This window comes from Pelecanus crispus, chromosome 9 (assembly GCF_030463565.1).
Source record: "Pelecanus crispus isolate bPelCri1 chromosome 9, bPelCri1.pri, whole genome shotgun sequence".
In the NCBI taxonomy this organism is placed as follows: Eukaryota; Metazoa; Chordata; class Aves; order Pelecaniformes; family Pelecanidae; genus Pelecanus; species Pelecanus crispus.
This window is the reverse complement of record NC_134651.1, coordinates 28,612,084-28,627,035: the sequence shown is the minus strand read 5'-3', so window position 1 is coordinate 28,627,035 and position 14,952 is coordinate 28,612,084. Positions and strand designations below refer to the sequence as shown.

At 40.6% G+C, this 14,952-nt stretch overlaps 1 protein-coding gene across 8 annotated transcripts in view; it reads right to left on the bottom strand.

Annotated features, from left to right (window-relative positions):
- Positions 1–14,711, bottom strand: part of ARMC8 (armadillo repeat containing 8) — a 77,215-nt gene extending 62,504 nt beyond the window's left edge. For 7 of the 8 annotated variants that reach the window (XR_012831336.1, XM_075717100.1, XM_075717101.1 and 4 more), the window contains exons 1-2: positions 14,643–14,711; positions 12,270–12,346 (exon numbers count right to left, since the gene is read on the bottom strand). Coding sequence is in view for 6 of the 8 variants with exons in the window: in XM_075717100.1 (XP_075573215.1) it covers positions 12,270–12,346; positions 14,643–14,687 (122 nt within the window). In the remaining 2 variants the exon portion in view is untranslated. Of the gene's footprint in view, positions 1–7,838; positions 7,861–12,269; positions 12,347–14,642 lie in introns of those variants that run through there. The other variant, XM_075717103.1, reaches the window with a different exon arrangement.
- Between the last annotated feature and the right edge of the window lie 241 nt (positions 14,712–14,952).

Here is a 14,952-nt window from a genome sequence, read left to right as displayed (position 1 = left end):
TCTTGGAGCTCCAACAAGGAAGCAGCATTAAAAGCAGCTGAACACTGAAATGCAGTTCTGTGTACCTCTTAACACAGGCAGAGTCAGGAAACCACTTGACTTGTCAAGTGAGCCATTACTTAACAGGAATCTGCCTACCCAGCACACAGTTTTACACAGCTGAGTATCAGCAGAAAATGGTGGACATTTCTGTTACACCACAAGACAGGAGGTAGAGGAGAACGAGCAAGATTAGAAGACAGGCTAAGCTGGAAGCCCAAGAAAATTTAAGGAATGGACTTGAAGATTTCACTAAACTCGGAAACAGTACTTCAGTGGTTTCTATGCTGAACACTTGATATGAAAGTATCCTGGTCATTTTTAAAGGTTTTTAAAATACAAGAGAGTCAGTCCAGAACAGTGGTAGAAGCAATGATCAGATACCTCAAAAGAATGCAAACTGTACCAACAGATGTGCTAGGTTCAGGTACTAAACTGCTCAGGCCACTCTAGAATTTCTAAAAACCTCTCCCTGTTATCCTTAGGCACCAGTTCTCAAAGTCATCAGAAAGGCTGCATCGTATCACATATCCGCAAAGGCATCTTGAGAAACTAAAGAGAAGGCACTTGCCAAGCACTCTGAAGAATTAACAGATTTTGGTAACATTTTAATGCTCCACTCAGGTGATTTTACACATTATTTTGTGTTTAAAAAAACCCCCAAAATAACAAAAAAAAAAAAACCCAACAAACTTTTGTGACTCCTGCACCAACTCCACAATAGAATGGCTTGCTAACCTTCAACCATTTAATAAGTACTGCCTACCAGAATTTGATTTAGAGACCCTTTTAGAAGTGGCAGAAACATGGCCAAGTTCCATAACACTCCCATTGAGAGTTTTAGTGAGGTCACAGTCCTGATCTGTAAATGATTCAGATGAGTTTTTCCATCCTAGTGCATGACGTTACTCAGAAAGGTCATGGCAGACAGACAAGAAATACAACAAGCTTGAGATTTCTGACAAATTCAACACATGCACATTCAACCACTTCAACTGGCAAGCAAGTAAAATACCTTCAAATTGATAAGGTGACCAAAAACTGTCAGAGATCTCTGACAAGCTCAGCAAAGATCACATTTGTGTGCATTATGCCTTGGCACTCCCAAGTTCCGTGCCATGCTTATCTCTTCAAATTTACCACTTACAGAAATGAACCTATTCAGTATATAGGAAGCAGGTGGATATGGAAACCAAGAATATCCTTAAACTGCCATAATCCAATGCTGAATAATAGTAGACTTTTTTTCGGTTACTATGAAAAATAATTATGTGATTCCACACTACATTTTATGGAGATTTTCCCAATCAGGAAGCTAATCTCCATAAGAAGTAAAGAAGTACCATGTGCTGTCCTAGTCTACCAGGTCCTTGGTGAATCATGAACCTTGGAAAAACTGAGGGCAACTCCCTTATTTGAAAACATCATCTCCAACAAGTTTGAGCTTGACTGATTTCAGATCCAAGATGACATGAGATTCATCCAAGGAGGAAAAGCAGTAAAGATGGCTATCTTCTACAAGAGGTTAACAAAGAAACCTCAGAAATTGGTAGTCCAAAACTGGATACCCACTTTATTTCCAAATGTCATGCACACTGCTCCCATTTCTTACTGTGAAAAGGAGTCCTTGAAATGAGGAAGAAGGAAACAGCAGCAAAAACACAATTACGAAGAGATGAGAACTTCAAAAGAACAATTAGCCTATGGTGATTGTAGGCCTAACCTGTGAGAAGACCATGATCCAGGAGAGGAAGATACACAGGCTTTCCAATAATCAGCTCCAAGCTCTCAGGTAGGTTATCAACCCTACTGCCAGGCAACAGCACAGCACGAGCAGCTTCAGAAGAAAAATGCAGATCTTACACATACCTAGTATGTTCCAGCCCTACTTAGTTTCTCAGCCTCATAAAGGTAGCTTTCTACAGAGCCAAAAGACAAACCATGAAGCTTTCATAAAACAGAGGTCTTAAGATGCATTTTCTTAAGATGCATTTGAGGTTGGTTGTTTTTCGGGGGTTTTTTGTTGTTGGTTTTTGGGGGTTATTTTGTTTTTAGTATCCTGTGTATTAAATCTAATAGTTTAGATTCAAACTAAATTCAGTCATTTAACAAAATAACCTGAATTACAGTAATTTTAATGCACAGATTTAAAATCTGATAGCTGATATTTATGCCTACATTTACTATAATGCAATAGAGCAATTTATGTGAAAAAAACTTTAAAGCAGGATAATATAGGCTGCCAACAATAAAATACGGCAAAGAGATCCTAGCTAAGCACTTGGATATATTGCTTCCTGAAGCGCTAAACCAGCTTTTTCCATCTCTTATTGCTTCTTAAAGAAATAAGAATATAGTTTCAACAGTTCAATCCTGTGATCACTCAGTTTTAAGTTGTGAAACGAACTAGAGACTGGAAAAGCAGAAAGACTTACTTTCTTCCTACAAGCTCCAGAAAAGGGGAAAAAAATTATCATCAGGTGAGGTTTATCAGCTCTAACAATCTTTTGGAACATAGCAACCCAGAACCAATCCATTTGATTAATTAGCTATAAATAAAATGCAATGCGTGCTACTTTTGTAAGTGTATTAGCACAGTATGATTGTTTAAAATAAAATATTTTAGGAGTACATTAAACACCCCCCCCAACCCTAATTTCCATCCAAATGCAGCTCGACAAGAGTTACAAGAGGAACTAATCTGCCAATTGTGTATGAAGTTAATATGTTTTATTCTGATGCTTAATGTGTGATTTTTTAAAGGCACCAGATATAGCCTACTTCAGATAAGCAAGAAGCAATATTAAATATAACAATTTGCGAGTAAAATACGGCCTTTAAATTTTAATGACTCCTAGCCAATAAAAATTAGTATTATGAAATGTCCAAGTCCTGAGAAAATTAGCATTCTAGTCTGTCAATGTAAACTATTATTGTAGAAGCAAGTTGAGGTGCTGAACTTTGTCCTAAGCAGAAATTATTGAAGTTCAACATCTTCATGAAGTTGACTGTAAGTTTGGGACTCCTCCCACAAAAACACCAGATGTGTCCAATAGTTAGTGTGCAGTTCTCTTAACTGGTGTGAGCTAACTTCCCAGCTGAGAAAGAACAGACCTCTAAAGCATTCCTAGCAAGCCCTGATACCTGCACCTGTTCTGCAAAAGAGATCATGAGAGAGCAACATGGATACATGGACGACTCAATGAGGATTTGGTTTTACCTACATTTTAAATACAGTAAATCAAGCACAAACATAAGAAATATTAAAATTCTGATAGGAAGCCCTGGAGCTTTCCTATGTCACCTTCTAGCAAAGCAACACAAAAGATCCTGAAACAAGCTAGAGTGACTTGATGAGGAAGCAGCAATAGGAAATACACAGAAGAGGAGGAAATAAACAGCCTGCATGATATTTTCTCATCTTATGTCTTTTGAAAATAGAGTAGGTAGCCATATTCAAGCAGTTCCTAGACAGAGAAGGATATCAAACACGAGATGAACAAATCACAGAAGGGAAAGTAGTCATAGACACTTCAAGCTAATGTTTTCACTTTTAGCATGAAATAGTTACAAGAGATTGAGACAACTGCGCACACAGAGGAAGCATCCAAAACAATGCATTGTCAGACCAGAAGATTTATCTACCAGAGGCTGATCAAAATTATGAACAATAGAATGACACAAAGCATCATTCTGAAAAGGTTTTAAAAAACTCAAAATGCAAATATCTAAAAAGCTGAGGTACTGGTAGCTGATACAAGGACATAGCTCAAATAAAAACTGTCTGCCCCAACTTCAGGAGCGTTTCTAAGTTTCAGTATCATATAAGCAAATGGTATCTGGACTGGCTGGACTCGATCCAGAAGCCAACTGTAGAGCTGAAGTTTTGACAATTATGCTTTCTATAGCTTTTGCCTCCTCTTCCTTCTCCCTTTCTCCCACTCTCCCATTTTTATGGACAAATGCAAAACAATCAACAACAGGAATTAATGACAAATTTTGCATGTTAAAATATGTCCATCGTTATTTTGACAGAATTAATTTCTAAGATGGACACTACTACAGCTTGAATATCTGTTAATTACCCAACAAGCGAGTTGTTTGCTACCCTTTTAGCAAGGAGCATGTTTGTACTAACATGACTACTAATCCAAACAAGTGAATAAAATGTTAAAAACTCCAGCCAACTCAAGCAAACCACAGAAATCATAAATCAGCTTATTTTTAAGGTTAATCATCAGGTTGGGAAGAAAAGTTTCAAGATTGCTAATCCCATTCAAAAAATACCAGTTGATGCAAAGAAAATGATGATTTTACAGGAAAGAACAAAGTAGCACATAGAGACACTGTTACCCAACTTGTTTGAGTTTTAACACTTAGAACTGTTACACAATTAACATACAGTGCAAACTAAACAAACTCAACATTTAAACAAGGAAATGCTAAATCCATTGTTGTTCCCACTCTTAATTCTGTACTCTCAGACACTGTATAAAGTCAAAGTGCTGTAGAAAAATAGCATGTGGCTATAATTACAACAATGCAGAACAGTAGAATTTAACATACATAATGCTAAAAATGATCATGTAATCCAGCGTCTCCATATCACAATGCCACAGAAACCACTCGAACTCCTATCTGAAGTGTCCTCTTTGGAGAGGCAACTTACCTTGTCATAAGTTTTTTTTCCAAGGAAAGTCTACCAAACAGAAAGGTAAGCAGTTTCAATGATCTATACCTGTAGTTAGAAATATTTATACCTTATTCCTACCCTGAATCTATCCCAGTTTCCAGCACTATCTTGCTATGTGTGTGTGTGACAGACTGAAGAAACCTCCCATATCAAATCTTTACTTCCATGTAAGAGCTTACGTCAATTCACATGCTAGCCTTCTATACCAAGCTTAACAACCTAAGCTCTCCATGTCTTTGGCTGCAGTTTCAACTCAAGTTCCTTTCAAATCTCTAGGTTGACTGACAAAGAATTATCCAAAGAGAGGTGTGCGGAAAACAGCTGCAGTTCAGCAGAACTCTCAGAAACTGAGAGATCTCCTGCTCTGTGACACCAGATCAGCAAAATACTTTTTTCAGAGCTATCCTGAAACGGCCAGACCACATGAAAAGAACAGCCTTCACCACTGCTGCTTCAGATGAATGACCCAAACCATCAAATATAAATAACCATATTACTTTTTTTTTTTTTCCCCCAAATGTCTCTATCCCCCCCCAAGGATATTTCCCCTCCCAGGATGAAGTAGTGCCTTCAGTATTTAGCAGTATATCCCACAGTTGAAGCAAAAATTAAATGAAATTTCATTAAGCAAAGAGGCATCCTGTAACAGTACATTTCTCTAGCACTTTTTTCATTCACTGTCTCTTGATTTAAAGTTATTTTTGTCCATTCTCCCATTTTAAGCCCACCACTCATTATCAAAAGAACGTTGTCCACCACAAGTCATTCACACAGAGAACTCTTAAATTTCATTCAGTACAGGAAAATACCTTAAAATGGCCTTCCAGCACCTGCTTATCTGTTCTCAGATGTGAGCTCGTAATATTGTATGACACTCTGTCCACTTCACCTTAGGCCAGCAATCACTGAAGGATCACCAAAACCTGTTAATTTGACATAGCTACTACCCATTGGATCATAATAATCTAAACTCTTTCTGACATGGAAGTATAGCCTCGGATTTTTAGCTCCAAACAGCTATCAGCTAAGATGTACTGGCCTCCACATGCTTTAGTCATGCCTAAATTTTCTTTTTCAAATGGGTGTTTGTAAGCGCTCATTAGGACAAAAGCTCCACCATTTATCTATATCCAAATAAACTCTCTCATTCTATGTATGGGGGAGTTACTGGACATTTCAGACAACGCATGTTTAAAGTATGTTACAATTCCCAAAGAAAAAATAAAATTAAAAAACAAACAAACAAAAAAATCAGCACATGTAAGTTATCAGTTCAGCATCACCAATACAGCATACATACTGAAAAAATTTTAATCATCTGGTAGACAAATTAATTGGTAAACAGAGTTCTGTTCTTTGAATGTTACTAGAAATGTCAACCCTTTACAGGGAGCTAGCCTAAAAGAACATAGTTCCATACTGCAAACTGAAAATGAGCTTGTTTTGGAAAGCAAGTAAATTCAATTTTTTTAATATTGATTCCGATCAATTTGAACTGGCAGCTTAGAACAAAAAAAAACCAAAAAACAAAAAAATCAAACTCCAAATATTAAGAATCACAAAACTCGATAGCATTGCTAATTTTGTGGCACACATGCCTCAGGCCCAACCTCTAGTTCAGTCTTAATAACACCCCACACACACCCCCAAAGGGCATAACAACTATTTCTCCCTCAGCTGCCTGCTACGTTTTGCCCTCCCTTACAGGCAACCACCTCTCCTCTGGATTTGTCTAACAGATTAATAAAGTTAAGTTAAACTCTGAATGACCTCAGAGTATCCAACTGTGCTCAGCTTGAAGTTTGCCACTTCTAACTCAGTCCTCAAGACTTTTGTGACCAATACTCACTTGATCTTCTCCAGCTACATCAGGTAGACTGACAGAAGTTGTTTCCCCTCTTTCATCCTACTTACAGCTTGAAATCATCACAGCAACCCTATCTGAGGCTGGCATCAAGATAGGGATTTTGGAGAAAAGTGGCTTCGTGCCCTTCTGAAAGGCAGCACTGAAACAGATTTATTAATCATCAATCCTCTCTCACAGGCTCAGAGTGGTAACTGCAAGGCTTGAAATATTAAACAACGCTATTAAGCTGAAGACTGCTGCCCAAATGTAATAGGTGTACCTAATTTCCTAAAGTTTAGCCAACCTCTAAATACTAGACCAGGAGTTATAATACATAACAATTTACTTGCAAAAAATAGTATTATGCATTTGTACCTTTTGCTGCATTACAAAGAAAGCACAAAAGCGAGAAGAGTATCTCATTCTATGACAGGAACACACTTTCGTCCTATTGCATCTTTCTCTCTTCCCTCTGTATCTACACCATTCTTCCATCTGACTCTACAAAACCTATTATATTGAAAACCACTCTTCACAGAGCGCTACTTAATTCTCAAATTATGTTCGATGCCTTTCAATTTCATCTTCTATCCCTCTGAAAAGGTTATCTAGCTATTAGATTCCTCAGCTTACCTCTTGAAAAGGAGAAATCAACAAATGGAGTAGTGCTCCCAGCACCCTCTCAGTATCACCTAAACCTGCTCAAATTTTTTGTCAGATTCTGCAGCCTAAAGAACAAGCTTTCCATTTCTAAGCCACAAAGAGCCTATCCTGAAGCTCACAAATATCAGCAGAAGAGACTCAGGAGCCCTTTCCCTCAACGCATGAATGACACTGCACAAAAACAACACTTCAAAAAATTACATCATTTGTTTTTTAGCTAATTAGACCTCAAAGCTCTCTATCACATCTGAAAGAATATGCATTTACTACAGAGTACTGTCTAGGAGATAACAGAATTGATCAAACATGCACAGAGGCAAGTATAACAGGCACAATGCTCTAAGGACTGCTCTGTTTCCACAGGGCCATTCTGGTGAAAACTGAAGCAAGGGAATATGCAAAGAACAAAACATGGCTCCTACAGAAAATTTAGGTTCGGAAGTGCCCATTGAGAGACTGAAAATGTGACTGCATATGTTCAGGATGCACAATGGGAGAACAAGTGCTGTTCACTATTTAGTCTTGGAAGGTTTGTTTAATAGGACATGAAGAACAAGAGGCAGAAGTAGCCTCTTCATAACTGTCTGAAGGGGGTACCTGTTGCTCCATTAGAACTGAGATGGGAATTTCTTCTCTTCCCACTCCATGAAGCTGCCTCTTATATTTCACAGAGCTTTCCCTGCAGGCATGTGTGGAACACTGCACTGATGCTCTCATTCCAATTGCCATAGCCGAGAAATGCAAGACACTATTATACAGTCATCTAAACATGTACCTGGAACATTTTTTTCAAATCCAAGAATACATGAATGAAAGGTTGGATGTAAAAAACACACACTGTTTGAGGTGTTCCCAATTAATTTCAAAGCAACCGACCACAAAAGAGATACAAGACAGGTTCCATGAAAGCAGTGTTACTATTCAAAATATAAGGTTTTTTTTTTTTTTTTCTGGTTTGTGACTACCTTGTCATATCTTCTGTTTGAAGAAGGAAGAAACCAGCAAGCAGAACATAACATCTTCAGTCAAATGCAAGTACAAGTCCATTGTCCCTTAGAGGAGCTTTTAACACATACCTAACTTTGCATCCAAGAACCTACCACAAAGGTAAGCCAAATTACATCTTGGCTATACTAAAATGTCAGTTTCAGAGTCTTCAAAACACTGAGCATAACCACCACCCACTGCGGCACTGTCAATCTAAGTCTGCAGGGACCCTAAAAACATAACTGTCAGATCCAAAGTGGTCCGCAAGCTCTTACCCATATACCAATTATTACGCTTTCCTTATCAACACCACCAATTCTCAAACACTCAAAGTCATACTGTGTAGAAAGCATATGTAACTCAAATTAAATATACTGCATAGATCTGTACCAGTATTCCCACCACAGCACTAGACATGCTCCCTAGACATACACTTTGAAATTGGTTCTTCAGTACCAAGTACCATTTCTATAGGATGTTTCTTTCGTTTTCTTGAGAAAGAAAATGCTCACACAAGTTTGGAAAATGCTTGTCTAGTAACTCCAGCTGGCTGGACAAGCACATCCATAAAGGACAGAAACAGCAGTAGCATAGGAATTCTCAGTGCACCACAAAGATGATTATTTACAAGCCTTAAAAGATGACACCCTCTGACTGCTGAGGAACAGCCTGATGAGAAACAGTTGGGACCTTGAGTAAGCCAGATTTGTCAGAAAGAATGCTCCTTTCAAAACCAGCCCTTGAGATGGAATTACATAGCTCTCTGTAAAATGACAGACTGCCTCTTTGAAGACATCAGCCTAAATGTAAGCATGACAAAATGTCTCTCAAAGAAGCTCCTGACCAGCAAATAAATCAGAGGACAAAAATAGGTATCAGTCTTGCATCTGAACGATGTGGTCCTGAGCTTAAGAGCAGGTGAAGAGCAAATGATAGTCTAAGGACCACCACCCAGAATTGTTTTTTAAAAAAACTAAACACTGCCACACTGCAAAGCACAGGATGATGTTGCAGCAATCATCTTGGGACAAATGAAGCACTTATAACAATGCAGAAATTTACAGAGCTACCTATGTTCTGCTCCTCTGCCAATAACAGCAAAACATTTAAGAGAACTTCTGAGATAACACCATATTTAATCCCCTACGGTACCTGTCTGAGGTAGCCAACTGTCAACATTAAATGTATTCAATAGCTGCACACCTGACATTAATGCTGACCTTGCAGAATGCAGTCAAAGCACATTTGAGAAAATTTGAACTGTAGAACAGTACGTAGAAGATGAAAGGTTTAAAAGAGCACCTAAGTAGACACAAAGCTAACCTGTAAGACCCCTCAAGCATATGTATGACCACAATATAGAGTTTAGGTTTACAGAAGGAAACTACTATATTAAGCTTGCTCATTTATGAAGACAGTAAATAGAAAGGTAGATACTTACACTGCAATACAGACGTGGGTATGAAGATGTGGGCCTTGCACACTTTAAATATTTCATTATCAGGTACAGTAAAAGGCAGTACTTGTAAGAATCTCAACATTTCAAATCCTGAACTGAAATTCATGATTTACTTGCAGGTACACACAATTGTCCCCTTCCTACCTACTATCATTACCCAGATGAACATGATAGAAATGATGTGAACAAAAGTTCTGCAGGAAACTTGATGTTTTGAAATAAGATCAATAGAACTACATACAGCACAAGGGAATGGTTTCTCAGCTTTCCCACAAGGAGGAAAAGGAAAAAGCTCCTAGCCAGGGAAGACTTCACTGCCTGGACAAAAGAAGATTCTGAAGACAACCTCTCTGACAATTCATGGGGAAGAAAGGAAAAGAGGAGATTTGATCATTTAAATACTTTCAGAATACGTAATTAAAAGCTTTCTCAAGTTACAAGATGATAACTGGATTGGCATGATTTTCAAGTTCAAGAAGCATTTAGCTATATTTTACCTTTATCAAACCTCATTCAGAAGTTGGTTTTCATTAAAATTACAAGGATGCAATCAAAAAAGCCCCAAACCCAAGTTATTCATTCAAGCGTCTTTAATAGCATATGAAGAACAGGACTATTGTAACTGAAGACAATCTGCAGAAACAAAGCCTCTTAAGACAGCCTATTTTCTGATCCTTGATATTCATACAGTTCCATCAATCAAAATAAAAATCTAGGTCATCAGTATTTTCAGTCAGGATGCAGTGAAAAAACAGCACATCTTAGGAACCGAAGATTTCCAGCAAAGTATGCAGAATATCTGATAAAGCTTCTGACAGACACTTCCGGTAGAACCTTAATCCTCTTCTAGTCTACCCCAAATATCATTTCATTCCAACTTCAATACCTCTTCAGATACCCTGAAGTCAAAGGAAGAAGGGCAAAGCAGTATTTTTCTGCCCAAAGAGAATCTTGGACTGACAGAAATTTTTTTTATATACACTAGTCTAAATTCTGGTTTTATATATACACTTTTCTAAATTGGACTGTTTCACACCCATCCACCAATATTCAGAAAATAACAAATATACCACACAGGATTTGCTCAATGTCAGGAAAGATATACTCTCAGAATTAGGATTTTAACCAGAGCATCACAAATATGGTTTACCATCCAAATCTGCCCTTTGAAAGCTATTGTGAAATAAATTGGTATTTTCTTGTCTTTAAATGCAAGAAAAGCATCACAGCATAGCATCCACTGACAACCATGGACAAGATGAAGAATTTCAGATGGTAGCTGAGACAAAGATGTTGCCTAAAACTTTTGTTTCTGGAAAATCAGTTATACTTCAAAAGATATGAATAACACCTCAAAAAATAGGGAAGGGATTACCAAGGGTTGTGGGTTCCAGTCCTTTGAAAAGAAAGGAGAGCAGGGAGGGAGCGCCACCCAGGGCTCAGAGCATCTGCCAGGGAGAAAAGAGCGGCTCAGTCAACCCACTTGGACATAGGGTGAGACACATCCTTGCCCCTGGGACCGTCACACCAGCCCTTACGAGTCGTGGACTAAGACCACCAAGGGGTCGAAGAAAAACCAGGCTCTCCTACAGGGAAGCGTTAAGAGCCTGTACATAGTTACGGTGTTGTACCAGAAGTTTTTATAAAGGTAATGGGGGATTTCAACCAATGAAGTTTCCAGGACAGTTTTACGCATGTGGTGTTTTTCATGTATTTTAAGGGACACTAATTCTGATATGTTGCCCCTGGGACACCTTCTGGAATAATTTTTTTCATCTGCTACTAGAAAACACCTCAGACTGTCCTAAGCAACACAACCAACATTCTTGGCTTTTTGATCCACTTGGTCCTTTGATGTCTTTTGGTGTTTTGCTAGTAGCCACAGCCAGCAAGTTGCTGGTAAGCCTGAAAAGGACTGGTTTCACCACCAAAAGTCAGTCCTGGGCAAGGACTTGTTTGCCACATTGCTGTGTGGTTTTAATGGAAAGCTTATAGCCCAAGGACAGCAAGAAAACAACCAGATCTTTGCACCAGTTTTACTATCTATTCAGCAGGGCAAGTCTTCTAGTCACTCTTTCAGTCCTTACCACTGGCATGCAACAGAAGTACTGAAATATAATTTGCATCCAAATTAATTTCTATGGAAGCATTTTCTTTCAGCTCACAGTTCCCATCAGTGAGATAGAAGCCATGCATAAAAAAAAAAAAGCCAACACTCAGGCACAGCAGCAGGGGAGAAAGTAAGAGGCAGGTACACTGACTTGCAGTAGAATAAGAGAAAAGACTCTCAACAGGCCTGGAAGAGGAGCAAAAGGAAGAAATGTATCAAAAAAAAAAAAGTGAACGCTCACAGAATGTTTAACCTCATTTCTGGCAACTGGGAAGCTGTGTTATGAACCATATGCACTACAGAGTGATAGTCTGCTAAAACAATACTACCACATTTGCATTAAAATTTTCCAACAAGATTTCTCAAAAAAAGGTAGGAAGAGCTCCTTGCCCTTGACATACAACTCTAGTGGAATTCAAGTAAACCTAGCCTATGCATAAGCAACAGCCCAAGTGTGTTTCAGATGACTTACATGACACCTTGCAGGACTTTCTGAGGATCGAGGTCAAATAATCTATCAACATAGTGGCGGCTACTAGCCGTTACCTCCTGCGGAGAAAAAAAAAAAAAAAAAAAAAAATAATTGTCATAGTTTATATCAATTCATATAATGGCAGACAAACAGGAATGGCTAACGCAGCAGCAAGTCTACAAAACCTATCAGGCAAGATAGCAGAAAAACCACAGAATCGTATTTAAATGTGCAGTATGTTACTGCTGGGCAATATCCACACAAAGAATTAACCCTGTGTTCAAGTGTGATTTAAAGATTTAGAGAAGATAATGTAGATAACAACATGTTATGAGTCAAAGCAAGTTAACAGAGTGTTGTTTATGAACAGGACACACAAAAGGGGTCTACTTCAGTTATCAGCATTGCCTTAAATTCCACTTTTATTACGTTTAATTACTATATAGAAAAAAACATGGATTCCCGAAAGAAAAAGTTTGTAAGAGCAGTTAATGTTGCTCAAGAAGCATACCCACAAACAAGCTCTTGAAAATAAGGAAGCTCGTATCAAGACATTTTTCTGTAACTTACTTTATCATAACATATCAACACGTTTCAGAGACTGTCCTTCTATATACTGTCCCACACTACTTCAACAGGGACAGCAGCACAATATTCTCCATAACATTCCCGTAACTACTTTATGAGACAAAGCGAACTCTCTTCTCAGCAACAGGACCATGCTTGTAAGCTAAATATTTATCCACCAATGATTTGTTATTCCCTTTGAGAAGATCCAAAGTTGGAGATGGCAAGTGTTCCAAAAAACAAGGGTGGGAAAGGGGAAGGGAATTTTCCCTCCAGGTTCTCACAAACACGTGCCAGGGTGCATTTCCATTATCTCACTTTTTTTTTTTTCTTTTTGCTAGCTCAACTTTTTCTTAGGCTTCTCCCATTTTCTTCCTTCTGAGTTTTCCTTGAAAGAAGCTATAAGGGAATTGAAAACTCGTCCTTGCTTTTGCAAGTATCTACTCTTGGGGTGAATCTGCTCCAGCTTCCCCACCCAGACATCAGAAGCACCAGCAGCTTCTTGCCTGTGATCTCACGTAACTCTGAGAGAAGAAGAATCATCTAGAGGCAGCAATGCTCCTTTGTCTCCAGGAATACTATTAAATTATGCCAAATAAATTCTACAGATAAACTTCCACCATGTAATGAATGACAGTATTTTTTGAGAACAGCAGTAGACTTTCATCTACCTGATCTATGCATTTACATGCAAAAGTCCAGAGGACTTTAGAGATCCCACCGTTTTCTGTTTCTAAAATATCCTGGCTTTCACCACATCAACTACTAAGTTTGCAGTATGCAGAACAAGGGCATTCATATCCAGGCAAACAAGTTTTTCAGGTAGTCCCCAAAAATAAAGAATTTATCAACATCGTCAGTTTCATGGTTCTCTTACCTAATAAGAATTTCTAAGGAAAAAACAGAAAAAGCCCCAAACCTTGGCTCTTTTAAGCAGCATCCACACTATACCTTTTGCATTGTTACTGCCAGCGCACGACTCCGATGCGCAGCAGGACTAGGCAACCAGCACCGGCTGTTCTACTTACTCTCAGCTTTCCCCAAGGGAAGGGAACTAGTGGCAGTTGTCAGACCCCCTTCCACAACACCAGCGCCCTGCCCACAGATGCAACACATCAGCCTCCTCCCTGCAGCAAAAGCCAACAAGGCCCCGTCGTGAGATCCTGAAGAGCTATTACGAGAAGATCAGCGTTTCGCCACCAAAACACCACCCACTTGCTAGCAAAGGCTGGGAGAGCATGCTTCGCTAGCCACAACCAGCCCGGTACACTTCTGAGAGAGACCGTACTCTCCTCTGCAGCAGCTTGGTTGTTACAGCTCAAAAAAGCGTCAACGAACCCTCTTTTTGCTGAACAGGCATTTCAGAGGGACCGAAAACATTTACAGCGGGGCAGCTGAAGAGTCTAAGTCGTGTCATCAGGTAAAAACACACTCAGAAGAGCCAGTGCCTCTAACAAAAGTGGGAACAGACTCCTCAGAAAAGGGGGGAATGCCGTTTTCAAGAGAAAACCCCCTCTGGGAAGAAGTTGCTGCGACGGCGGAGGCACAAGGGAACGACCGCCCTGCCGCCGCCCGTGCCACCCCTGCGGCCCACCACAGGCCGCCAGGCCCACTCCCGGCCCCGGGGCCGGCCCGCCGGGCCCCCCGCCGCCACACAAAGGGGCCCGGCAGGTGCCGGGGGCCCCCGCGCAGCCCGCGGCCCGGCCCCCGCCAAGGCCAAGGTCAGGCCGAGCCCAGCGGCAGGCGGGCGCCCCCCCCGGCGGCCGCGCTTACGGGCGGCGGCGGCGCAGGGGCCGCGGCACTCACCGAGAGGACGCTCATGCGGAGCGGCGCCTCCAGCACGCACGCCATCTTGGCGGACGCAGCAGCAGCAGCACCTCCGGCGGCGGCGCCCTCACGCTCGCGCGCGCGCCGCTGCCGCCGCCGGCGAGCAGAGCCTCATGGCGGAGCGCAGCGCCGCCGGGCGGGGGGAGGGGGGGGGGCACGGGACGGGGACGACGGCGGGGGCGGGGCGCCGCGGCCTCGCGCCCAGCGAATCGGCCGACGCCGAAACGCCGCTACCTTCCGCCAGCCCGCCGCCACGGCGCACGCGCTCCCCCCCGCCTCTCGCCAGCGC